Raw genomic sequence first — 25,454 nt, 5'->3', positions numbered from 1 at the left:
AGGAAGGAAAGCAAAGAAAGGACATTACTGTTAGGGGAGTTAAACAAAAAGCAACAGGTAGATGGGAATTTATGCAGTGGATTTGAAGTGTGATTGGGAAAAGGGATAGGTCTTACCAAACTGAGAATTCTGTGCTGGACAATCGTAGTGATTAAGCCTGATAAGTAGAATGATACTTGATTTTCAAGAACCTTGAAAATGTGGTAGACTTGATGGCAGTAGAGGTTCTTTAAGAAAGAGAATGTGCTGGAAGAGAAATTACACCAATGATAGGAAAACCAACCAGAAGCTGATGGCAGTAACTGAAGTGCAAGAAAAGTATCCTGGGAAGGAGGGTATTAGAGACGTTTTAAGTTATCACATAGAAATACGTGGGGGGGAGGAGGCAGGGGGAGGCAGGGGCGGGTTGCAGATTAAATGTCGGGAAAGAGGAGAAGGAGTAATCAAAGATTTCAGAGTTTTGAGACTGGGAAAAGGAAAGTGTCATTAATAGAAAACTGGTAAGTTGGGAAGACTGATTTTGATGGTAGGAGTAATATTTGTGATTGTAATTGGTTATTCAAGTGGAAATGATTGTTGGCGGTAGGAAATAAGGAAGTGGACCTTGGCCATGCGTGGTGCCTCACATCTGTAATCCCAGCACTTGATAATCTGCTGACGCAAGTGGATCACCTGAGGTCAGGAGTTTGAGACCAGCCTGGCCAACATGGTGAAACCCCATCTCTACTAAAAATACAAAAATTAGTCGGGCATGGTGGTGTGTGTGCCTGTAATCCCAACTACTCGGGAGGCTGAGGCAGGATAATTGCCTGAACCCAGGAGGCAGAGGTTGCAGTGAGCTGAGATCGTGCCACTGCACTCCAACCTGGGCAACAGAGCAAGACTCTGTTTCAAAAAAAAAGGAAGTGGACCTTACTTGGACAATTATCAATACATAAGTGGATTTGAGTGTTATTCACATAGAAGTTACTGTGTTATAGAATGCTTTACAGTTTTTATAATGTGCTTTTGAAGTAAATTATGCAGTAGTTGAGGCTATGGGATATTTTCTCTGAGGAAATGAGATTTAAGAGCATAACAGTAAGGAGTAAAAGGGACAGTGGAGTCATTAAAATGGGAATAAGAGGAAATGTAAACAATCTCTTGGAAGCAGAAGCAAGAAGAAATTAAGAAGAAGAGGAAGAACACTGTCAAATGTTAAATAAAATGAAGGTAGAGGTGAGCTTTTATGTTTGGTTAGATAGGAGTCCTTATAAGTGAACCTCAAGAGTGTAGTTTCAAAATGATTGCATTCACTTTTAAACTCCACGGATCTGGGAAGTTGTGGTACCATTGGGTAGGGAGGAAATGGTCACAGCTGTGCAAAGTAAAACATTGTACCATTTAGTAAGTAGCAACAAGATCAAGAAAGAACCCTTTACAAGGGGAAAAGTGTGTTTTGATGGAGTAAGGAAAGGATCTAGTTTGGAGAGACATTCAAATGGCTGTGGGGCAGCAGGGCAAGACTTCCTTTGCAGTTGTCAGGGAAAGATGAAAAGATAATTCTATAATTTTTTTTTTGAGATGGGTTTTAAAGAATTTAGGATAACAGAGATACTTGTTTAAATGAAAACACTGATAGATGCAAAAGCTCATATGGGATGACTTTATTCTTACCAGGAAAGTTGAGGAAAAGTTGAAGGAATTGAATTTTAGGATTTTGGAGATTGCTTGAATAACTTCCTTTGAGTAAAAGCCAGAAGCTCAGTAAAGGTGAATAAGATGATGGATGGGTAATCAAAGGGAGGGGTCATCTTTTCCCATTGGTCTCTAGGAGTTGAAGTAACACAGTCAAATATTTCATTTTTATGATTGACATGATTCATGTTGTGATGTTTTTGGGTAGATGCGGTGAAAGCTTGCACAGATGAGAGCCTTACTGTTGAGGAAAGAATAGAGGCCTGCCTTCCACTTTACACAAACATGATTGCTCTGCACCAACTCCTGGAGAGGTACAACTTAATTGCCAAGCAGCTCACCTTGTATTAAAAAGTGATCTTTTCATGTCTTTAACCTTTTTGTTTTTGTTTTTGTTAAGGTATGAGGCTGCAATGGAGCTTTGTAAATCTTTACTGGAATCATGTCCCATTAACTGCCAGTTGCTGGAAGCCCTCGTTGCATTATATTTGAAAACAAATCAGCATGACAAAGCCAGAGCATTGTGGCTTACTGCATTTGAAAAAAATCCTCAGAATGCAGAGGTTTTTTATCATATGTGCAAATTCTTCATCTTACAGGTAAAAAATAATGTATAATTCTTAAATATGATGCTTTTATATTTCAAATTTCCCTGTCAGCACCAGGAAGTGTTTCCTGGTCCTTTTACCCTTTGCAAGCTGTGTTAGGTGTTCCTTCTCTCTCTGCCATAGTTCTACCTTAACACTTATTACAGTGCTTTGTAATTTTATTCCTAGCTACTTTAATATATGCTATACTAAACTTCTTGAAGGCAAGGAACATGTTTACTCATATTTGCAGCCCAACGCCTACCACAGTGCTAGATGGCTAGTACGTAATTGATGGATGAAATGTGAGCCTATGGTAGTGTTAGAGGTTAAGCTGTTTAATCGTTAGTGGAACTTAATTCAGAGAGTAAAATATAATAACAGTTTTCTGAGTATGTCTCAAACTCATCCCCTCCGCCCCTTACCCACCCAAGAAACTTAATCTAATGAGTACTTTTTTAAGGCTTTTTTTCTCCCTTGTGACATTTTAATTAAACATTGTAAGCCTGATATATATCCCCCTCCCTCTTTTTAAAATAGAATCGAGGCGATAATCTTCTTCCATTTTTGCGGAAATTTATTGCATCCTTCTTTAAACCGGGGTTTGAGAAGTATAATAACTTGGATCTGTTTCGGTAAGTTGTAGAATTCTTAGTTTGTAGAGGAATGAGAGATAGCACAGTTCAGTAGAAAGATTACAGTTTTTTTCTTATATGATTACATTTTAGTCTGACTTTTTAGTACTTGAATACCCACTTAACAGAATACTCGAAACAGAATAAATAGAACAATAAAAATGGAGGCAAGATGGAAAATTCTTTAACATTCTTTGGATTAAACACACTATACAAAGTAAGGCATATATTATAACCATAGTAACTCATTCTTTTACTTTATTGTTATTGTTGTTAATTTTAGTACTGAATATTATAGCACTTAGTTATCCCAAGGCAATCTCAGTGATTTTTTACAAAATATATTTTCATTTATTTGATTGGTTATCAAAGTGAATATAAATAATATGCCTTTTTCTTTTTTTAATTCTGAAGAGAACTACTCTAGCCCTTGATATGTCATGGAGTAAGAAGTTTCAGAGGATCCTTTTCTCAACCATTAATTTCTTAATAGCTCATATAGAGCTGTACTTACTGTCTTTCCTGAGAGTTCCTATTCCAACAATAAGAGGTCGTGGCAGGTTTTGAATAATGATTTTTTAGGGGGGAGCCTCTTAAAATTATCTTTCCTTTGTCCTCCCCATCTCTTTATGGGGTTAGCAAACTTTTTTTTCTTAAGAGCCAGAAAGTAAATATTTTAGGTTAGCAGGCCATGTAGCCATGAAGTCTATTACCACTACTCTACTATATTGCTTTATTGAGAAACCAGCCACAGATGAAATGTAAATGAATGGTTATGACTGTGTTCCAGTACAGCTGTTTACAAAAATAGGCATGGTTTGCTGATCCTAAGTTAAAGCAGCATCAAAAGGAAAATATTTTATCACGACATACTCTATTTTGTATTAGGAAGAACTGAGAGAAGAAAGACCTAAGCTGAATATCTCTCAAAAAAATTTATTGTAGAAAATACAGATGAATGAAAGTAGAATCTTAAAGCCCAAATTTTTTTAAGTAAGTGATCTATCCAACCTAGACCTTGTTTTTGTTGTTGTTGTTGTTGTTGTTTTTAAATTTTACTTTAAGAAATGGAATCTCACTCTGTCTCCCAGGCTGGAGTGCTGTGGTGCGATCTCACCTCATTGCAACCCTCCGTCTCCCAGGTTCAAGCAATTCTCCTGTCTCAGCCTCCAGAGTAGCTGGGATTACAGGCGCACACCCCCCACACCTGACTAATTTTTTGTATTTTAGTAGAGACAGGTTTCACTGTGTTACCCAGGATGGTCTTGAACTCCTGAGCTCAGGCAATCCGCCTGCCTTAGCCTCCCAAAGTGCTAGAATTACAGTTGTGAGCCACTGTGCCCGGCCCACCCTAGAACTTTTTGTGAACATGGCAGTTTTATTTGAGATTTGGGAACACTATTCCCTTCCAGACTTGAGTCTTTATATGTGTCCTCTTATGGTAGCAATTTATTGCCATAGCAATTTTAGTGCCCTTCCCAAAGGACCCTTCTTTCTGCTCTGTTACATCTATGTTAATATTTACAAATAATTACAAAGGAAATAATTCTAAATGCAAATTAATAGAAAATAATTAAACTTCTATAAGGAGTTTAGAGATTTTTCAGCTTCTCCATACTCAATTTCTTCCTCGTTTAAATTAGTTTGCTTTAACATCTCAAGCTCAGGCAAAGGACTAATTCAAGGCTGAACCAAGCTCTTTAGAGATTGCTGGTTCTGGTCTTCCCTTGGGCACGGAGATAATGGGTTTAGTTTAAAAGAAAATGCTACCAATTTCTGCCTTGGTAACTAATCAAAGATTTTCACATCTTCTTGATGCCAGCTTAATAAGGCAGAATAAATAAGCATCAATAAAAATTTGAAAATGAGTTGTCTCCAAATATATTCTCATTACTAAGTCATCTTTATTATTTTGTGGAAATAGTCATAATTCACTGAGAATTAAGAGAAAAAGGTATTCTGTTTATAGCTTATTTAGACAATAATGAAACCCTTGTTTACACAAAGATTGTGCATTTCTGTTAATTTAGAAAGTCTTTTTCATCAGCTATTAGGAGAATGACGATAGATGAGATAATTTTTGGCCTTGCCATACTTACTGTATATTGATACAAGTTTTTAAAATTTATAAATTGTCAATGTTTATTAATAGGAGAAATCTGCTCTTAATTGGTTCAAAACACTTTTAAAATTTCATGAGTAGAAATTGTTAAGCAAAATACTTAGCATTGTAATTTTTACCTGGAGTTGAATCAACTCTCTATGTGACATTTAGTATAAAGATGGCAGGCAGAAGGAACTAGATAGGTAATTTTCATGTGTTTCAAGTCAATTTGAAGATTAAGTAGATAGCTACAAAAATTAATTTGGGGATATCATTTACTTTACCAAAGTTAAACTAGGGATTATAGTCTTAAGTAGATTAGATTTGAAGTTATCTCTTCTGACCATCTCAGTTTTCAGTGAGGATGTTAAGGGATTAACTCATGGTAATGTAGCTTGTCTTGGCAAAGTCAGGATTATAACCTGACTTCTAGATGTTCTGTTTCTTCTCTTTCTTATGTTTGCCCCTGATGCAGCCTGTCTAATTGATTAAGACTTGTCCCCTTGCAATTATTTAAAAATTTAAGACAAATAGTTATACTAGATTGTCATTTTTGTGATCAATGTATTTCCTTTAAAAACGTTGTTCTTAAGGATGGTGGTATCTTACACACAGATTAAAATACATTGGAGGGAAAGTGGACTTAGTCCAGTAGAATTCTTTACTGATTGACTTTTTAGAGTTACTGGGATTGACTTACAATCCTAATAAGTATTGTGGTTTTTCAAGAAGGGGCTATAATTTGTAATATTTCCCAAACTTATTTGATCATAGATCTCTTTTGACAGGTACCTTATAGGCTAATGTGTTATAGAATACACTTTGATATCATGTCTAAAATTAAACTTAAATGGGTTGTATGTGTGTATGGCTGTATGTGAGAGAGATTACTTTCAGACATAAGTAATCTTTTTTTTTTTTAAGAAAGGGTCTCACTCTTTAACATGGGCTGGAGCACAGTGTTGTGATCTCAGCTCACTGCAATCTCTGCCTCCTGAGTTCAAGCTATTCTCCCACCTCAGTCCGGGAGTAGCTGGGACTACAGGCATGCACCACCACGCCTGGCTAATTTTTGTATTTTTTGTAGAGATCTTGGAGTTTCATCCAAGTTGTTAGCCAGGCTGATCTTGAACTCCTGACCTTAAGTGATCCACCTACCTTGGCCTCCCTAAGTGCTGGGATTACGGGTGTGAGCCACAGCCCCAGGCCTTGTAAATCTTTTTTTAACAAGAAAGTACAGATTTCATTGGAAAATTTCAGATACTTGGTAGACTCATTTGTTCTTTTTAAACTAGGTTTAATTAGAGGATTATGGGGTTTCATTTAATCTTGGGGATAGAATAAAAAATTCATTTTAGGAGGAGAGTTTTTCATATAGGTATAAAATAATAAAATTGTGGCCAGGCACAGTGGCTCATGCCTATAATCCCAGCACTTTGGGAGGTTGAGGCATGTGAATTACTTGAAGCCTGGAGTTCAAGACCAGCCTGGCCAACATGGCGAAACACTGTCTCTATTACAAATACAAAAATTAGCTGGGCATGGTGCTGCATGCCTGTAGTCCCAGCTACTCGGGAAGCTAAGACATGAGAATCACCTGAACCTGGGAAGTGGAGGCTGCAATGAGCCGAGATTGTGCCACTGCACTCCAGCCTGGGCGACAGAGCGAGACTCGTCTCAAAAACAAACACACACAAAAAACATTGTGAGTAACGTGTAATCCTAGAGATGTGACCAAACAGGTATGGTATGCATATGAAAAGAAAGTCTCGTTGCTTTCTAAAAAATATTTAAATGAAATTTAAGTGAAACTAACGATTTTAAAAAATATGTGTGTAATTCATGTGTGTATAGGTGTAATTTAAAACAATACTTGGTTTTTTTTCAGGTATCTTTTAAATATTCCAGGACCAATTGACATTCCATCTCGTTTATGTAAAGGGAATTTTGAGGATGATATGTTTAACCACCAAGTTCCTTATTTGTGGCTGATTTACTGGTGAGACATCCACTGTGGAGAGATATTGCATACTAGGCCTGCATTTGCTGTTTATTATTGAATTACACTGTGTTTGTTATAATTAACTTGATGTTAAAGTCATTGAAGCACAATTGAAGAGATGCTAAGGTTTACTATATACTAGAGAAGAAAGATCAAAAGAAGGATTCTATTGTAATAACATCTGTAATGTTTAAAATCCTTTGTCATTCCTTCACCTGATAGAATTGAATGATAGACATGTTTTCCTTCATTTTTTAAACAGCCTTTGTCATCCTCTTCAATCAAGTATTAAAGAGACAGTGGAGGCATATGAGGCAGCATTAGGGGTGGCCATGAGGTGTGATATAGTACAGAAGATATGGATGGAGTAAGTTTAATTTTTCTTGATAAGAATGGGATTTGGGGATAAAGGGGTATGGTTGGGAAAGGTATGACCAGCTTTCTTGGTGAGAGAACTACTGGCTTAGTTATTCTAAATTACAATATTTTTCTTTTGGCAGTTATCTTGTCTTTGCGAATAATAGAGCTGCTGGATCCAGAAACAAAGTTCAAGAATTCAAATTTTTTACTGATTTAGTGAATAGATGTTTGGTTACAGTCCCTGCCCGATACCCCATTCCTTTTAGCAGTGCTGATTACTGGTCCAACTATGAATTTCATAATAGGGTAAGAACTCAAAACTTTTTTCTTTAGATGTTTGTATAAAACAAAGACTTTAAAAATGATAGCAAAACTCCTGTTTTATATCAAGAGAGCTTTTTCTAGGACTACTTTCTTAACATTCACTATTATTCTTGACCATGTTTCTTATCTATTTAGAGTCTATCAATAGAACCCTTTGAGGCTCAATTAAAATGTGCATTAATTATTATGTTATAGTTATGAAAATTTAACATTGGAAGCAAAATAGGGATATTAAGGTGTAATTAATATTAATGAAAATGAAACATGTTATGAAAAAACATCAAATCAAAGATTCTATTGTAATACCTGTAATGTTTTGCTTGAGTAGTTGAAAATTCTACTGAATGAAAAATTTAGTAACTTCAAAATAAGTAAGAATGGGCTTATATGTTGTAGCTGCTCTTCTTGTAAATATTTTGTCAAGCAAATATAGCTATACATAAGGCATAAGAAAGTTTAAGATTAGGTGCTGCTTATAATTCTAAAAGTAGAATCTAAAGATACAGTTTTGTGATTACCTTTTTAAAAAATTTTTTTTCAGGCACTACTTTTATTCAGCGCATTATAGGATAAAAAGCTCCTTGCTAAAGCTTATTGTAGACTAAAACATATATATGTTTTATTTATTTATTTTTGGTGGGGTGGTTTTGTTGCTAATCAGGATAACCAATTATTATGCTTGTACTTCTATGCCATTCTTTATCCCAGGATCTCAAACCACTTTATGGACATTAAGTCATTTACACACGGGCATTCCATGAGCAAGATGTGGCAGGTATTATTAGCCCTATGACTTGCCGAGCTATACAGCAAGTAAAGGTAGACTCAGGAATGAAAACCCGGACTCCTGGCTTCTTGTCAGTGTTCTGCCCATGGTTCTCATCACTAGACCATATTTCCTAATTCGTATTTGGAAAGTCACTAATAAAATTAATGGTAGGAACTGTAACTCACAACATCATACATTACTATAATTTATACATTCATATCTTAAAGACCATTTTGGTTTTCGTGTTAAAACACATAGGTAATTGGATTTCACATTTTGGCTGCATTCATTTTTCGCCCCCCTCAACCTTTACAGGTTATTTTCTTTTATTTGAGCTGTGTTCCAAAGACCCAGCATTCCAAAACCTTGGAACGGTTTTGTTCAATTATGCCAGCTAATTCTGGACTTGCATTGAGGTAAGAAAAAGTAACATTCTTTTGGTTCTCTGCCTAATGGAATAGGCTCTTCATATAAAATTATTCTTGAAAACTTGATAAAAATAGTCTGTTGTTCCATTATGTCCTCATGAATATATACTACTTAATTTCAGAGTTGTTAAGCCAATATTTAGCTATTCGTTCAAAAGTCAGTGTAAAAATTCTGGTCGCTTCAGAAAACTTCAAGTTACAAGGGGGGCAAATAATTCCATTCAAGTAAAGTTCATCTGTGTTCCCTAAACACACACCATCTGTCCTTAGCATGTGCATTATAAGCGGTAAGCTTGTTTTCCATGGCAAGGAAATATTATTTAAGAGGCTTTCATATTTTCACCTAGGTCAGTTGCTCTCAAATATTGGCAAACATTAGAATCTCCTGGGATGCTCATTTAAAATGTAGATTCCTGACCTTGAGCCCTCACACCACATTTTTGAAGCACTGATTAGGGATTTCATATATTCAATCAGAACGAGATTTCTCAGCCTTTCTTTGTACTTTCTCTGCTCTGATACAGCAAACCCACTTTCATCCACAAGAATTATGCTTTTTAATTCAAAAGGGTACCCTGCACGCTAATGCATTGGCCTCCACTTGTACAGTCATTCCCACTGCATCAGTTGTATCTTATCGTTTTATGGATCATAAGATACCTAAAATATTTATAAAATGTTCCCTTATGTTTTAAAGGATTTACATTTCATTTAGCATGTATTTGGGCAAAATCATATAAAAGTTTAAAAACTACAGTTGAGACAAACATAATGGTAGTATTTTACAATTTTCTTAGCAAGCCTGCCAATCTGTAGAAGCTCATTACAGAAATGTTAATTATGAAACACCTTTGATAAAATGTGAAATAGAAAATGTGGTCATATTTTGACATAATTTTCTATTGTGATAGGCATTTTAGAATGTAGGTAGTTTACTTGTTTATTTTGTTGGTAAATCCCTACCTCTGTGTTTTGACACTTATTTCCTCTGGTCGTCCCTGTTCTTTTTTTCCAGGAGAATAGAGAACTTTAATGGTTACTATACATGCATTTTAGTTCAAGAAATATTCAAGATTGATCATACTCTAAGAAAGAAAAATACCAGGAAATTGCATTAGTATCAAGCCATTAGTTTAAAAAAAAAAATTGGGATGGGAAATAGGGACTCTTATTTGGAGGGAATGCTTTTATGTCCTATAGAAATACATGCACCTTAGTGTAGTTTGGTAAGATGAGCATAGATCTTGACTTGACCTCTTCATAGTTTGCACATTCCTGTCCCAGGGTAATTTTTGTAAGAGACATTCTGAAATATTTGCTGGGTAGCCTTTATGGAATTTAACTAATCAAGATTTATACTTAATCATTGTGCTCATAGAGCACATTTGGGGTTCCCTACACTGCAATGCTTTGTTCATTTTCCTGAATGTACTTTACAGGTTACTTCAACATGAATGGGAAGAAAGCAATGTTCAGATTCTGAAACTTCAAGCCAAGATGTTTACATATAATATCCCAACATGCCTGGCCACCTGGAAAATGTAATGCAACAATCATGTACATGTTTTTATAGCTATTGCTTTTATTTATAAGGTTTGCTCCAGGCAGGTAAAATCTGAAATGACATCTATATATATATGTATTTTTTTTTTCTTTTTTTCGTGGACAGATTGCTATTCTTAATTTAGATTTGTTTTTAGCATTTACTGAGGTTTAATGAGAGTGAGTACTCATTAAGAATTGCCTCTAAAAGCAAAAAGCATAGACTTTTAATTTTCTTTGAAGGAGAACATTTAAGTAACAGTACTGTTATCAAACAAATCTGCTACAGTCATTTTAAGACCGCCTCTTTTGAAATGTGGTGTGTCTACCCTGTTATAGTCTGATTTCTTCTTTCTTTTAAAGGTGTTAGTGCTAGGTATTTTTGACTAGTAATTATGAGGTGTTTTGTTTTTGTTTTTGTTTTTTTTTCCTCCCGTGAACGTTATTTATGTTCAAAACACTGGTCTGCTTTTTTCTTGTAAAGTTGATAAAAATTGTTGAATTTTTCTTTTCACTATAGGTTTTCCTCCTTGGAAGTTTAGCCTGTTAACTTTCAGGAAGTTTTGTACTCAGATTCCCACAGTCAGTATTCTGCCAGTGGTGGTGTTTCATTTTGTTCAAAGATATATAAATTTTTCTTTTCCTTTTTCTGTATTCCTTTTTTTTTTTTTTTTTCCTTAGAGCCATTGCTGCTGAGATTGTTCTAAAGGGACAAAGAGAGGTAAGCCATGGTTGAATATCAGATGGGTCACTTGTAAAAAAGTTTTTCTGTCCCTTTTGTTGACTTCTCAATTTAAAAGAATTAAAGCACAGAAGTTAACATTTCATGCACACTAGGAACCAGGTGGGGAAACAAAAGTAGTTAACATTTTAAGAGCACCAAATATTTGGAAACTCCAAAACTCAGCATAACCATTTTGTCTCAGATGTTACTGTGAATTACCATTCTTTAAACAGATAGAATTATGAAGGTGTTTTTCATTATGTTTTCTGATGGAATTGTGTGTATATCTATCTTACAGGTCCACCGTTTATATCAGAGAGCCTTACAGAAGTTACCTCTTTGTGCATCACTGTGGAAAGATGTAATGCTTTTTATCTTTTATTTTATCTTGATGTTTTCCTGTAAATTTTCTGCATGTGCCATATCCATTGATGTGGTAATGCTCAAACTCTAGCTAAGTCTTACTTCTATGCTTCCCTGTCTTTTACAGCAACTCTTGTTTGAAGCATCAGAAGGAGGTAAAACTGATAACCTGAGAAAACTAGTTTCCAAGTGCCAAGAGATTGGAGTCAGCCTAAATGAGCTCTTAAATTTAAACAGTAACAAAACAGAAAGCAAGAATCACTGAACACTGGGTGCAGTCAGTTCTAAGTCCTTATAATAATTGCCAAAATTATTTGAATGATTCTTCAAGATTAGGCTGATCCCTGGCTAAGGTCTGTGTAAGGCAGACAAGCATTATTGATCATATCAAGTTCCCTACAATACCCTGTCCTCAAAACCGGAAGCAATGAACATGATCCTCTTCGGTTGGATAAATGAACTTCCTGTTTGGCCTGCTTCTAGGCCCTGCCAGATTCTCATAACATCATATACGTAAGTATAGTTCCTCAAAGTGACTGACATTTATTTTAATTTTGCCTTGTTTTTGTTTTTTATTTTCTCCCCCATTCCTTTATTTTGTGTTATTCCTGATTCACTTGACACTCTCTGATGCCTGAGAGATTCCTGTTTGGGATTTAATATCCAGGGCTGTGTTTACAGTAAAAAAGCAGGCAGTCCCTTTTAGTTTTTCCTTTTTAAATTTTTTTGAGATTCTTCATTTCAGGATTTAAAACTATAGCAGTCCATCTTAAGGAAAGTGTAACTGCCATGGCCACAAGTCTGCTAGTTGCACTTGAATGCTCTATCAGGGTTGTTTATTGCCCTTTCTACGTTCTGGACTCCTTGCCGAGACTGTTTAACTTGAAGATTAAAGAAACTATTGCAAATGCCAGTGCATCAGAACCTAAGAGTGGTCAAATATTATGTGCAATTTTTTTGTAAAGAAATTTTAATTTATAATAAAGTTTAACAGTTTAAAGAACAGTTAATATTTGAACTGCTTTGTATTGAAATACTACTTTGTAGTATTAAAATTGTTTATATACTTTTTTAATATAAGTTAACTTTCTAAAAACTCTTGCTGTCTTTATTCACTTTTCACACTGGTGGGAAAGGGTCGAAGTCGGAGATAAAGATATTTACCATAACTTATAGCAGTACTTTTTTATCTTGAAACTGCTTTCTCATTAAAAAAAAAAATTTAATGATTTCTTAATTCATGAGAAGATGGATACTGTTGTGAGGACAGTGAACAGAGAGGTTTGCACTACCATTAAATTCCTTGTTCTCAAATTCACAGTGTTTAGAAGGTGCCTCCCAACTGTAGTTTGAATGATTTGCCTAGTGACATGCCATCTTATGTTGAATATTAGTGTGATTGAATGCAAAGGAGACCTTGCTTTTTATTTTGTTTTCAGTTTATATTTGGTTGTTTTAACCTTGGCAAGAAAAATGTTAATGACACACACACACCACCACAAGTCTGGTCTTAACAACTTGCACTTGAACTGTTAGAGGCAGAGCAGCAACCCCATGAAATACCGGCAAACTTGTACATGTTTACATTTGTATAATGCTCACTAAAAATAGAACCATATTTTACCAGACAGGGCGATTTGGCTAGTAAGTGCTGTTTGATGGGGTCAAGAATGGAATCCATTTGTCTAGTGTCTTTCGTTTAATCAAAAAGAAAGCTGGAGGCTTACTGGTTTTTCCCTAAAACCAAAAAAATGTGGGTGGAAGATAGTAATCCTGGAGGAATAGATATCTATCTACTCACTGTATGCATTTAACTTGATATAACTTTGAAAGCTTTTCCTGCTCTGATTTTTTGAAAACAGTTGTTAGGTGCTTAGTAAAATATTTCCAGTGTGTGCCTCCATAGTGTAACAGTTTTTAATGTTAACTGAAATGTCTCAGTAGTTTTTAGGAGACAGTGCTAAGCTTGAACTTTTGTTGCATTAACAGTTCCATCAGCAGTAACTGTTTTATCTGTCCCTTTTTTTTTTTAATGAGTTCTTTGCATTGGTGTATGTAGAATTCCACTCAGTGCATGCAGTCACAGGGTCCATCCATGGAGGCTGTACACTGACAACTCTAGGGATGGCCATTCACATGTTCTGCACAGTCATGTAGGAATAGGCCCTGTTTCTTCTTTGATCCATTGTGATTGCTATTTAAAGGTATCTTACACAAATGATATTGCCTTAAAGATAAATTCTCGTATCATCTTTTCTTCCTGTCAGTTTATAAACTCACTTTAACCTTCACATTAAAAAAAAATCACACACACTGCTTAAGGGTGAGGTATATGTTCCTGTCATCCTTCCGTTATCAGTTTTACTTTTTTTTTTTTAATGAAGTGCTTTCAGTACATGATAATTAAAGTATTAAGCAAATTTGGGTTAAAGTTTTTATGGTTATTGCAGAAACATGAATATAAAAATATTTAACATACTGTGTGACTAAAGTCTTTCTTTTGGACAGAGAAAAGACTAGTCATTGAGAACTGCAGTCCCTTGTATCTGCCACCCCTGCTGGGGGACAAAACATGCTAACAAAAGAGGCCTTTTTAGGCTGTGGGATTTTATCTCTGATAAAGGAAATGGAGTGGTAGATTGTGATGTATTTTTATGTGTTTTTGTTCATTTTAGAGAACAGCCTAATATTTCTATTTGCCTTTTAACGGAAAGTGGACCTTGTAACGTTGTTTTTCACTCAATTATCTAAGGCGGTTTGCTTTCAATTAAAGGGTGTATAAACCTACATCATAAAGTAAGCAAGAATCTCCAGGTGCAACATCTAAGAGCTAAAGGCACTAAGCAGACAAGAAAAAAGTGATTAAGACTGACAACAAATGTAGAGGGACTTTATTGAAGATTGTAGTTCAAATATTTATTTTTCAAGGTTGTTGAAAAGGTAGGAACATGTGGCTAGAATACAAAGCAGGGCCAATATTCTTGGTTAAAGCTGTCATGTGTTCACAGATAAGTCCTAATTTCCTCAAGTCTGCTTTCATGTCTGTATGTTAACATTAATGTGAGGGAAGAATGGGGAAATACAATTTTAGTGACCTTTCAGGTTTCAGGATTATGCCTGCAGGTGTGTCATTGCCCTTCAGTGCATATTAACAGTAATTATACAGAACATTTTGAACAAGAGCTGGTCAAGAAAAGGCAAGCTTCTGATGAACATTTCTGATATTGTTTCTTTTTTGTTTAAAATTAGGACTATATCTTTCCAAGCTGTGATGCTTCTTAATGTAGGTGGTAGAGTCAAACTGAAAAAGAGCTTTTTCTTTCTTTCGTCTTTTTTGGGGGTAGAGGAGTTTATTCCATATGCCACCAGAATGCCCCCTTTCTACAGGTGTTCCTCAGTTGCATGTTTCACTATTGGGGAGAGGGGCGGTGAACAGCTACCTCAGGACATGCTGTTCCATCCTGTCCTCATTCCCGTCTTCCACTCTCATTCACATAACCTTCCTCACTACTTTTTCAGTACTACCTGATTTAGATTATGATAAATGTGAAAAGGTTTTTCAATTTTTTCTGACATCTTTGAGGTAGATAATGGAAACTTGCCTCTGTCTTCCACAAATGGTAAGATGGATATAGAGATTGTCTCCACTTCTCATTTGGTGACCTTCAAAAGAGGGACCCCACAACATGTTTTTCAGAAGCCTCATGAAGAGAATCAGGCATTTTTTCATTTCAGAATCCATTTGAGCTCTGTGCTAGGCATTGTCAATACAGAGAAAAGGGATCCCCTTTTACGTTCTAACAGAAGAGGAACGTATGCCAAGGAAGCATCTCCAAAGGGTATCTATCCTAACTTGAGTTAGAAGTTGGGAAAGGCTTCCTGAATGGAAGTTAATCACTGAGCTAAGGGAAAAAATGGAGGAAAAGTTGAGACCAATAATAATTTCAAAAATCGTGTCACTTCTATCTGCACATTTGGAAACCTGTGCATTTTTTAAAAACTTTCTGAAAAGCTTTAACTTTCCAAATTCATTCACAACTGAAAATTCATTAAACATAGTAACAGATGTGTAAAACTCCATAGCAGCCTAACTGTTCAGAAGAGAGTGCCTTTGGGGCATCCTGTGCTTCAAAACCCACATGAGCATGAGTGACTAGGAGTAATCCTATTAGAAGACCCAGTTTAAACAGCATTGATTTTCAAAGTCTGATTGTAATTGCAGCTGCTGCTACTAGCTTTTACTTTTTTCCCTCTCTCTAACTTCTTGGGTAATGCATGAATAAAATGTCACTTGCAACATTTATTATCTACAACTTGCAGAGCACTATTTCAATTCCAGTCTACATGGTTTTCCATTACTTTTTTTTAAACCTTTCCTATGGTGTTGAGCCATTACGTTTTAAGAGTCATGGTTATTTTTCTGTTTATATAGAACTACCCAAAGTGGGCCGGGGGTGGTGGCTTACTTCTGTAATCCCAGCACTTTGGGAGACCGAGGCGGGCAGATCACGAGGTTGACGGATCACGAGGTGAGGAGATAGAGACCATAGAGACCATCCTGGCTAACATGGTGAAACCCCGTCACCCCGTCTCTACTAAAAATGTAAATTAGCTGGGCGTGGTGGCGGGCACCTGTAGTCTCAGCTACTCGGTAGGCTGAGGCGGGAGAATGGTGTGAACCTGGGAGGGGGAGCTTGCAGTGAGCTGAGATTGCGCCGCTGCACTCCAGCCTGGGCGACAGAGCGAGACTCCATCTCAAAAAAAAAAAAAGTGGCCCGAAGTGTCTTCACTGCTTTAAACTGGTTTTTCCATATGACCCAATACCAGAAATGTTTTCAACCAATGTAAAGCTAATTAAAGCCAGGAATAAAATGATTCCGTTGAGGAACAACAATAACCAAAAAAAAAGTTTAAACTTAGAGGAATGTGTGCTTCCTAGTTTAATGGAAGGCAGAAGTTCCAGAGTATCTGAAGCCATTACTACTCTTAAGTGGTGGGTGCTGTGATTGATTTGAATTTTCCCTCCAGTGTAAGAATAAAACAATACAAAACAGTGAATAGAACGTTAAGAGTATGTGAGTTAATTGTATTTCAATTACCATAGAGTAACATGAATATTTTACTTTTGCAAGACTATATAATAAATTTTCAAACTATAAACAAATACGATTTTTCAAGGGCTGTCTTCTATGAATTAAGTAAAATTTTAAATTTAAACATGAAAACTATTTGCATAGCCTTTCTTAAAAAGTATATACATTTGCCTTTTGGGAATCTGAAAATCTCAAGACTGATTATCAAGTCCGTTGAAATCAAAGGTAGGTTTACAATATTGTTTGGTCAATCAAGCAGCTTGATTGCAAAAGTTCTTACCTAGCAAAAGTAAGCCATATGAAAGAGAATGATAGCCAGCAGTCTAAAGGAGCTGAATCAATTAGGAAGAATGACAGACTGGTGAGCTGTTTGCATTAGTGGACATAATCAGGGCATATGCTGCCAAGGCCAAAACAAACACTCAACTTGGCACATTATACAGTGAAATTTATGAGATTGCCAGGAGATAGATTTGACATTTCATACTGTTTGAAATGGAGCTACAAAGAAATAGTTTCAGGAAATGGAGAAGTGTGAACCAATGTGAGTGATGAAAAAGTGTGTATCTAAAAGATCTGGGTATTAGATTCAGCTCTACCATAAACTAGCTATGTAATTGTGACAGGCCATTTCACTGTCCCCTGTCTCTTTTTCTGCATTAAAATGGGGAATGATGTGTACTTACCTCAGGGGTGTTGAGATCAAATAATAGGAATTACCTTTAAAAAAAAAATGAGAAGTATTTTGAGTTTAGAATCATGTTCCAAAATTTTGAAAGCAGAGATGCTACAAAATAATAGTTTGCTTCCTCTGGACCTAATTTCTTTTCTTCTTTTTTTTTTAAATTTTTTTTTGAGACAGGGTCTCTTACCCAGGTTGGAGTGCAATGGTGCAGTCATGGCTCACTGCAGCCCCAACCTCCTGGGCTCAAGTGATCCTCCCACCTCAGCCTCATGAGTAGCTGGGATCACAGGCACACACTACCGTGCTTGGCTTTTTTCTTTTCTTTTTTTTTTTTTTTTTGGGTATTTTTTGTAGAGACAGGGTTTCACTGTATTGGCTAGGCTGGTCTTGAACTCCTGAGCTCAAGCAGTCTAACTGCCTAGGCCTTCCAAAGTATTGGGATTACAGGTGTGAGGCACCATGCCCAGCCCTGGACAGAATTTCATTGCTGTCACTTGATAAAGAGCATATAACTCTACCAATGCTCAAGCATGAATTAGTTGCTGTTTGCAAGAGAGACAGCAGAAAATTGTAGTGTAGGCCAGGTACCGTGGCTCAGGCCTGTAATACCTGCACTTCGGGAGGCCAAGACAGGAGGATTGCTTGAGACCAGCCTGGGAAACAGTGAGACCATGTCTCTAAAAAAAAAAAAAAGCTGCTGTCTAAATTCAGTGGCTCATTCCTGGCATTACCAAAATAACAGATAAAAATATCAATTAAGAGATGGTCTTGGCTGGACGCGGCGGCTCACGCCTGTAATCCCAGCACTTTGGGAGGCACTTAGCAGCTGCCCAGCACCTGCTAAGGCAGGCGGATCACGAGGTCAGGAGATCGAGACCATCCTGGCTAACGTGGTGAAACCCCGTCTCTACTAAAAATACAAAAAAGTTAGCCAACTTGGTGGCGGGCGCCTGTAGTCCCAGCTACTCGGGAGGCTGAGGCAGGAGAATGGCGTGAACCCAGGAGGCGGAGCTTGCAGTGAGCCAAGATCAGGCCACTGCACTTCAGCCTGGGCGACAGAGCAAGACTCTGTCTCAAAAAAAAAAGAAAGAGATGGTCTTGAGACAGGCGTGGTGGCTCATGCCTGTAATCCTAGGACTTTGGGAAGCCAAGTTAAGACGATCTCAAGTTTAGGAGTTTGAGACCATTCTGGGCAATATAAAGAAACCCCATCTCTTTAAAAACAAGGTCTTTAGGTTTTAAAGTCAAAAGGAATCAAAATTTAGTCTGCTCCTGTTTTCCGTTCTCAGGATTCTCAGCATGTTGGCTGTATTCCCTTTGTGGTGAAATAGAGGATAAAAACTACCCCTTAATTCAGTACTCAGAATTTAAGTGTAGAGAGTATCTTAATAATCGAAGCCACTTTCCACACTTTTTTGTAGTTGCCTATAAAAGAACATGAGAGTGTTGACCAATTAAGTTTACTTATTTTGTAGGCAGCAGTCATAAAATGACCTAACCAGGCAAGAGGACTTGCATAGAGTTTGCATATAAGATAATAATCCAGGAACATACTTTTAAGAGAAAAGAATTGCTGGGTTTTTTAAACCATAATTAGACCAAATTTGGCTGAAGCTCTGGCCCAGTGATGAAAAGAAAAATCAGAGAATGCAGAACAAGGGGTAATTGGTAGTGTTCACTTGGTGATTAATACTGTTCTAAATAAAAGTAATATCTAATTTGGGGGTGGAGAGGAAAGGATGTGAGTCAAAATAGCCAGTAGTAAAATCCAAGGCTTACAATTTAATGTGAATGACGCTTTCTATATTAGAATTGACAGATGAAAATAGCAGTGGTTTCAAAGTTTCAGTAGGGTGGACCAGGGCTGACTGTATGATACTCCACTGTAACAGAGACCTAGGCACCTGTTTGTCCTGTGTGACCTCCTTTCCCAAAAGGGGTGCTACATATGGTTGTGTTAGTCATGTCCTGTGCAAGGACACATGGCCAAAGGCTGAACTAGCAGGGGATGAAATTAATTCCAAAGCACCTAAGGCACCAGTTGAGTCAGCATGGAGGAATGGTGGCCTTTTAAAAATCCACACAAAGGGATCATTAAGAACCCAAGCTCTATGGGGAGGGTTGGCGTTTTTCCAAATTGCACAACAGCACCACGTGGGCTGGTGGTCCTGATGATTCTAGATGGTTGCTCCACACCCAAGCTCTTTTGTTCACATTCTATTTAGCAGGAAGGAAAAATGAAGGGAAGCAAGACCCGCCTCCTTTCTTAAGAGGACTCAGAAGCTGAACATGCCACATTTGCTTTTGTCCGATTGTTCAGAACGTAGACATGGCCACTGCAGGGAGGCTGGGCAATGTAGTCGTTATTTTGAGTAGCTCCGTGGACCACATAAATTCAAATATGAAAGGGAATACGTATCTGAGGAACAACTAAATATGTGCCACACTACCATCAAGTGGAGTAAACAAACTATAGAGTGGAGTTAGTGGCTTCAACCTAGCTTTTTTGGAGGCCTAAAAAAGTTTTAAATAGTGAACCTGTAAAATCTCTTCTAGTTCTCTAATTCTACTCTATAATCTTGAGTTTGGAAGAGGGAAGCTAAAATCACATTTCCCAGACCTAGCTGGTCTGGAAATTTAATAAACGGTCATTTAATAACAACTAACACTTTGTTGAGATTTTAGTCTGTCACACCATTGTAAGTGCTCAAGGAATATTTATTTACATTTTCACAACAACCCTATGAGATATTGCTGTAATCTCCATTTTACAAATGTAAATTGAGTCATGAGAAATTAATTAACTCAGCCAGGTCACAAAGATAGTAAATGACAAACCCAGGAAGTTGACTTCCGAGTGCGTGCCCTTAATTTGCAACCTAAAAATCCCCTAGAGTAAAACTGGTCCACTGAGAAGCAATCCTGAGAACTTTGAGGGAATTATTGAGAAAGAGGCACTTTCTTTTTGTTACTAAGCTACACTAAGTTAGGGGAATGTAAGCCTGGAACAGTGGGTAGTTGCCTTGACACAGCACTGTTAGAGCCCCCTGGAAGTGAGGCCCAAGAGGAAAGCAGAGCCAAGAGCTGAGGAAAGACATTCTTGGTAATAGCAGAATTTGTTGTGTCTGAAATCAGATAACGCTGAATTCTTCAGGCATTTAAATGTTTTCATTCTCATTGACTACCTCTTCTCCCCATTTGAAAAATTGACCTGGCTTTGCACAGTGTTTCACACCTATAGTTCCAGCTACTCAGGAGGCTAAGGTGGGAGGATCATTTGAGCCCAATTCAAGGAGGCAGTGTGCCACGATCACATCTGTAAATAGCCACTGCACTCTAGCCTGGGTAACATAATGAGACTTTGTCTCTAAGAAAAATTTAAAAACTAAAAATCGAGCTTCTAAGACTCAGTATAGGTTCTTGTCCTCTGAAAACACTAAATTTAAACATTTGTGGGTGTATGCCTGCAGAATGTAACATCACTGATTAAGTCATTGGACAATCAGGACAAAAGATGGTGTAAGTTCTTAGAATTGTATGAATTGTGATCTAAGTTGAGAGGTATGGAAGTGAGAGAATTGCATATTTAGATATGTAGGGGGTAGGGCTGAGAAGTTTCAGGAGGGAAATAAATATAGCCATAGTGCTTAAATTCTTTTTGGATTTTCCTTGGATTGAAAACTTGGCTGTATGATTAGGAGAAAGTTCACTTAACAATTCTTAAGTCAACATTTCTTCATTTTTAAGATGGGATTAGTACTAGTGCTTATTTCACCTGAAGTTGTCAGGATAAAATAAGAGCATACTAGTAAAGGGCTTAGCCATAAGAGATGTGTGATAGTAGAAGCTATTTGAGGATAGAAGGCTTGGAAATGTGGGTTAGGGCAGTGTTTCATAATAATAAGAAAAGGGTGGGCAGGTGCAGTGACTCATGCCTGTAATCTCAGCACTTTGGGAGGCTGAGGTGGGTGGACCACTTGAGATCAAGAGTTCGAGGCCAGCCTGACCAACGTGGTGAAACCTCGTCTCTACTAAAAATACAAAAATTGGCCGGGCATGGCGGCTTGCGCCTGTAGTCCCACCTACTCAGGAGGCTGAGGTGGGAGAATCGCTTGAACTCAAGAGGCAGAAATTGAAGTGAGCCAAGATTGTGCCACTATAGTCCAGCCTGAGTGACAGAGCAAGACTCTGTAAAAAAAAAAAAAAAAAAAAAAAAAGGAATAAAACAACTTATTAGTGGTGGTGGGGTCTCATTGCTTGATAAAACTTTTCACTAGAGGAAGAAGAACAAGTAGAGACCAAAAGTGGAATAATTGAGTTTGAACCGTTATTTGGTGAAAGAAAGTTCTAGTAAAGGTTTGGAAACTAGTATTGATGGATGGGATGGCACTTGCAAAGAGATGAAAAGAGAATACGGCTTTTTCCGTTGGAGATTCCCTGGTGTAGGGAATGTGCTAAAAAGACTACAGTGATCTAGGCCTTTGCTGCTCAGTGTAGTTCTGGATCTACAGCATCAGGGTCATCTGGAAGCTCGTTAGAAATGCAGAATCTCAGGCCCTACCCAGACCCACTGAATCAGAATCTGCATTTTAATAAGATCCCAAGGTGATCTCATGCGCATTAAAATTTGAGAAGCACTGCTCCAGGCTAGAGAGCAATGCATGGATTTCCATTGTTTAAAATGCAAAAGAATGAAGAAATGTGGTCCCAAATCACTGGGACATCTGTTTCAATATCTGTGATACAGTAGCAACAAGTTGCATAGTTTTCTTTAGGCTTACTGTTTCATTATGCAGTGTGTGCCTGCCAGGTTTCAGAAACACAAAACTAACCACTAATTTTCATCCTTATCAATGCTCTTTCCTCCAAAACTGATGCTAAGGAATACTTCTGGCTTCCTAAGTTTTAAATATTGAAGTGCTCTTGAAATTTAAGTGAACTATAACTCCTTGCTTACCCACAGTATTAGTTATCTATTGCTGCATAACTATCCCAAAACTTACCCACCTAAAATAACAAACATGTGTCACAGTATCTGTGCTTAGCTGAGTGATTTGGCTAAGGGTCACTTGTGAAGTTGAATCAAGCTATAGGCTGGGGCTTCAGTCAGTCATCTGAGGTTCCACTGGGGCTGAAGGATCTATTTCCAAGATTGCTCATACAGTTGTTTGCAGGCCTCAGTTTGTCACCATATAGATGTCTCCCTAGGCTGCTCGAGTGGTTTCATGGCAGGACAACTAGTTTTGCTCAAATTTAGTGTGCTGAGAGAGGAAAAAAACAGAAACTTTGGTCTGATAACCTAATCCTGGAAATGACAAGTATTAATCCATTTTCACACTGCTATAAAGAACTGCCTGAGACAGGGTGATGTATAAAGGAAAGAGGTTTAATTGACTCACAGTTCAGCATGGTTGGGGAAGCGTCAGGAAACTTACAATCATGGCAGATGGAGAAGGGGAAGCAAGGCACCTTCTTCACAAGGCAACAGGAAGGAGAAGTGCTGAGCAAAGGAGGAAGAGCCCCTTATAAAAACATCAGATCTTGTGAAAACTCACTCTCACGAGAACAGCATGGAGGAAATGGCCCCCGTGATTCAATTACCTCTACCTGGTCGCCTCCTTGACATGGAATTATGGGGATTACGATTCAAGATGAGATTTGGGTGGGGACACAAAACCTAACCATATCAACATACTATCACTTCTGCCATATGCTGTTAGTCACACAAACCAAACCTACCTAATACAGTATGGGAGGGGATTACACAATGGTGTGAACACCAGTGAATGAAGATCACTGGGAGGTTGTCTTGGAGCCTGGCTACTACAGTGATGGGAAAAGCACTTTGCTTTGTGCAACCAGACTCATCAATAGCTCCAGGTGCAGCTTATACAGCTGGGAGCCTCTTTAGTCTCTATGGAGAGGACGGAGTGAAACAATGAGTGACTTGCAGATCTCACACCCATATTCACATTACTTCTAGGGCTGCTGATCCAATCAGAAATGGATTTTAATCTTGCTTGGATGGGGGAAATAGGGGAGTATGAAAGCAAAGAGCACCTATTTGGTTGAGACTGCCTTTACATTTCAAAAAAATTTAATGCAGAGTAGTCTCATCAGTTCTTTAATTCATAATTGTATCAACATTGGGGAAGGATGTTTTGCTGGAGAGTGGTCAGACTAACTCTTTGAAACAGGTCATATCTACTAGGCATACTGACTTTCCCATGTCAAAACTTGGTTTTTTGTTTTTTGTTTTTTGTTTTTTTTTTGGTCTAGAGCCAAAGAAGCAATGAGTGATGTGTTTAACCAAATGTTGGGATAACTCCTTTTATCAATAGGCTTGCATCCATTTCTCTTTATCCTGATGCTTCTTAATCAGCTGTGTGCAGCTTTACTCTCTGCAATTCTCCATACTTAACCATGCACATAACCAGCCCAACACACTGTACATCCTACGGTCCATAAACTCTTAAAATTAGAAAAATAAATTGTATAGAAGAGTTGTCAATCTCCACTGAAATTTGGCTGGGATAGATCGCTCCAGTCATACATTAAAAATATTTAAATTTCCTTCTATTACAAAGGTATTCAGAGAAAAATCTCTGAATATTCCAGAGATTGCAGAGTGTAAAATCAGCTAAACAATCTTTATCTAATTATTGTAACAAAACAACATACCAGGAATTCTTATTTTGCCATTGGGAAATAAAGTTATGTTGGCAAATAAAATTATGTTAATCTGAAGCAATGACATTTGGTCCACTTTAGATCAAAGGCCCCTCTGTACCCCAGAGGGCCAATTCTGCTCTTGTTAGGACAAAAGGCTTGGGTAAAAAGTACAAGTATTTCTTTTTCTTTTTTGTGGGTCACCTTCTTGTTGTTGCTTCCAATAAACCTCTCAGTGGTTAGCAAGTTTTAACCAGAATATCAAGCAAGATCATTTTCTTACTATGAAATGGAGATTTAAAATTTGATAAGTTAGATAAGTATCAGGTATACAGGAACAGCATAGTACTCCAATGAAAATACAACCTTTCGCATAATTAATATATCTCCATGACGTATATTACTGTTTTTTTATTTTTACAGTTAATTGGTGTCTTAGTTCATTCAAGATGCTATACCAAAAATACCATAAACTAGGTGACTTATAAACAACATTTATTTCTCACAGTTCTGGAGGTTGGGAATTCCAAGATCTATGAGCTGGCAGAGTTGGTGTCTGCTGAGGGCCCATTCTTCATAGATGGTACCTTCTATCTGTGTTCTCATATGGTGGAAAGGCTATTTGGGGCCTCTTTTCTTCTATCTGTGTTCTCATATGGTGGAAGGGCTGTCTATCTGGGGTCTCTTTTACAAGAGGACTCATCCCATTGATGAGGGTTCTGCCGTCATGACCTAATCACGTCCCTAAAGGCCTTACCTCCTAATTCCATGACCTCAGGGATAAGGATATAACACATGAATTTTGGAGGGACACAAACATGCAGACAATAGCAATTGGAAAGTGAACTTTGCTGACAGACACAGTATAATATGATTGTATCAACTCCATTTTACTGATGAGCACTTTGAAGAAAGGGAGCTAAAGAAAATTGCCAGGATCGCACAACTTTTGAAAGTTGGAGTTGGGACTGGAATCCAGGTGTTTTGGTTCATTTTATCTTGCTATAACAGAACACCACAGGCTGGGTAATTTATAAACAATGTAAGTTTATTGGGCTTATGGTTCTGGAGGCTGGGAAGTTCAAGATTGAGGGGCCGCATCTAGTAAGGACTTTCTTTCTGTGTCATCCCATGGCAGAAGGCAGAAGGGCAAGAAAGCACAAGAGTGTGAGAGAGAGCCCCGAAGAGGGCCAAAGTCATCCTTTTATTAGGAATCCACTCCCTTGATGGACAGCATTTATCTCTTCATGAGGGAAGAGCCCTCATGATTTAATCACCACTTAAAGATCCTACCTCTTGGGAGGGGAACAAGGGTTAAAAAACTAACTATTGGGTATTCTCCTCAGTACCTGGGTGATGGGATCAATTATCCCCCAAACCTCAGCATCACACAATATAACACAGGTCACAAACCTGCACATGTCCCCCCTAAATCCAAAAAGAAAGTTGACATTATTTTTTAAAATATATATATTTATGAGGAAAAATGTAA

The 25,454-nt window shown here is 37.5% G+C and overlaps 1 protein-coding gene across 1 annotated transcript in view; it reads left to right on the top strand.

Moving 5' to 3' along the window:
* ZFC3H1 (zinc finger C3H1-type containing) overlaps nucleotides 1–12,611 on the top strand; it is a 56,127-nt gene extending 43,516 nt beyond the window's left edge. The window contains exons 25-35 of the mRNA XM_025401735.1: nucleotides 1,886–1,991; nucleotides 2,078–2,276; nucleotides 2,805–2,899; nucleotides 6,892–7,002; nucleotides 7,268–7,372; nucleotides 7,506–7,671; nucleotides 8,774–8,874; nucleotides 10,326–10,427; nucleotides 11,110–11,149; nucleotides 11,451–11,513; nucleotides 11,643–12,611. Of these exons, the coding sequence (XP_025257520.1) occupies nucleotides 1,886–1,991; nucleotides 2,078–2,276; nucleotides 2,805–2,899; nucleotides 6,892–7,002; nucleotides 7,268–7,372; nucleotides 7,506–7,671; nucleotides 8,774–8,874; nucleotides 10,326–10,427; nucleotides 11,110–11,149; nucleotides 11,451–11,513; nucleotides 11,643–11,780 (1,226 nt within the window). The 3' untranslated portion in view covers nucleotides 11,781–12,611. The remainder of the gene's footprint in view (nucleotides 1–1,885; nucleotides 1,992–2,077; nucleotides 2,277–2,804; nucleotides 2,900–6,891; nucleotides 7,003–7,267; nucleotides 7,373–7,505; nucleotides 7,672–8,773; nucleotides 8,875–10,325; nucleotides 10,428–11,109; nucleotides 11,150–11,450; nucleotides 11,514–11,642) is intronic.
* Nucleotides 12,612–25,454: the final 12,843 nt, after the last annotated feature.

This window comes from Theropithecus gelada, chromosome 11, assembly GCF_003255815.1.
Source record: "Theropithecus gelada isolate Dixy chromosome 11, Tgel_1.0, whole genome shotgun sequence".
NCBI lineage: Eukaryota > Metazoa > Chordata > Mammalia > Primates > Cercopithecidae > Theropithecus > Theropithecus gelada.
The sequence above is the reverse complement of the archived record's forward strand: the minus strand, read 5'-3'. Positions and strand labels throughout refer to the sequence as shown.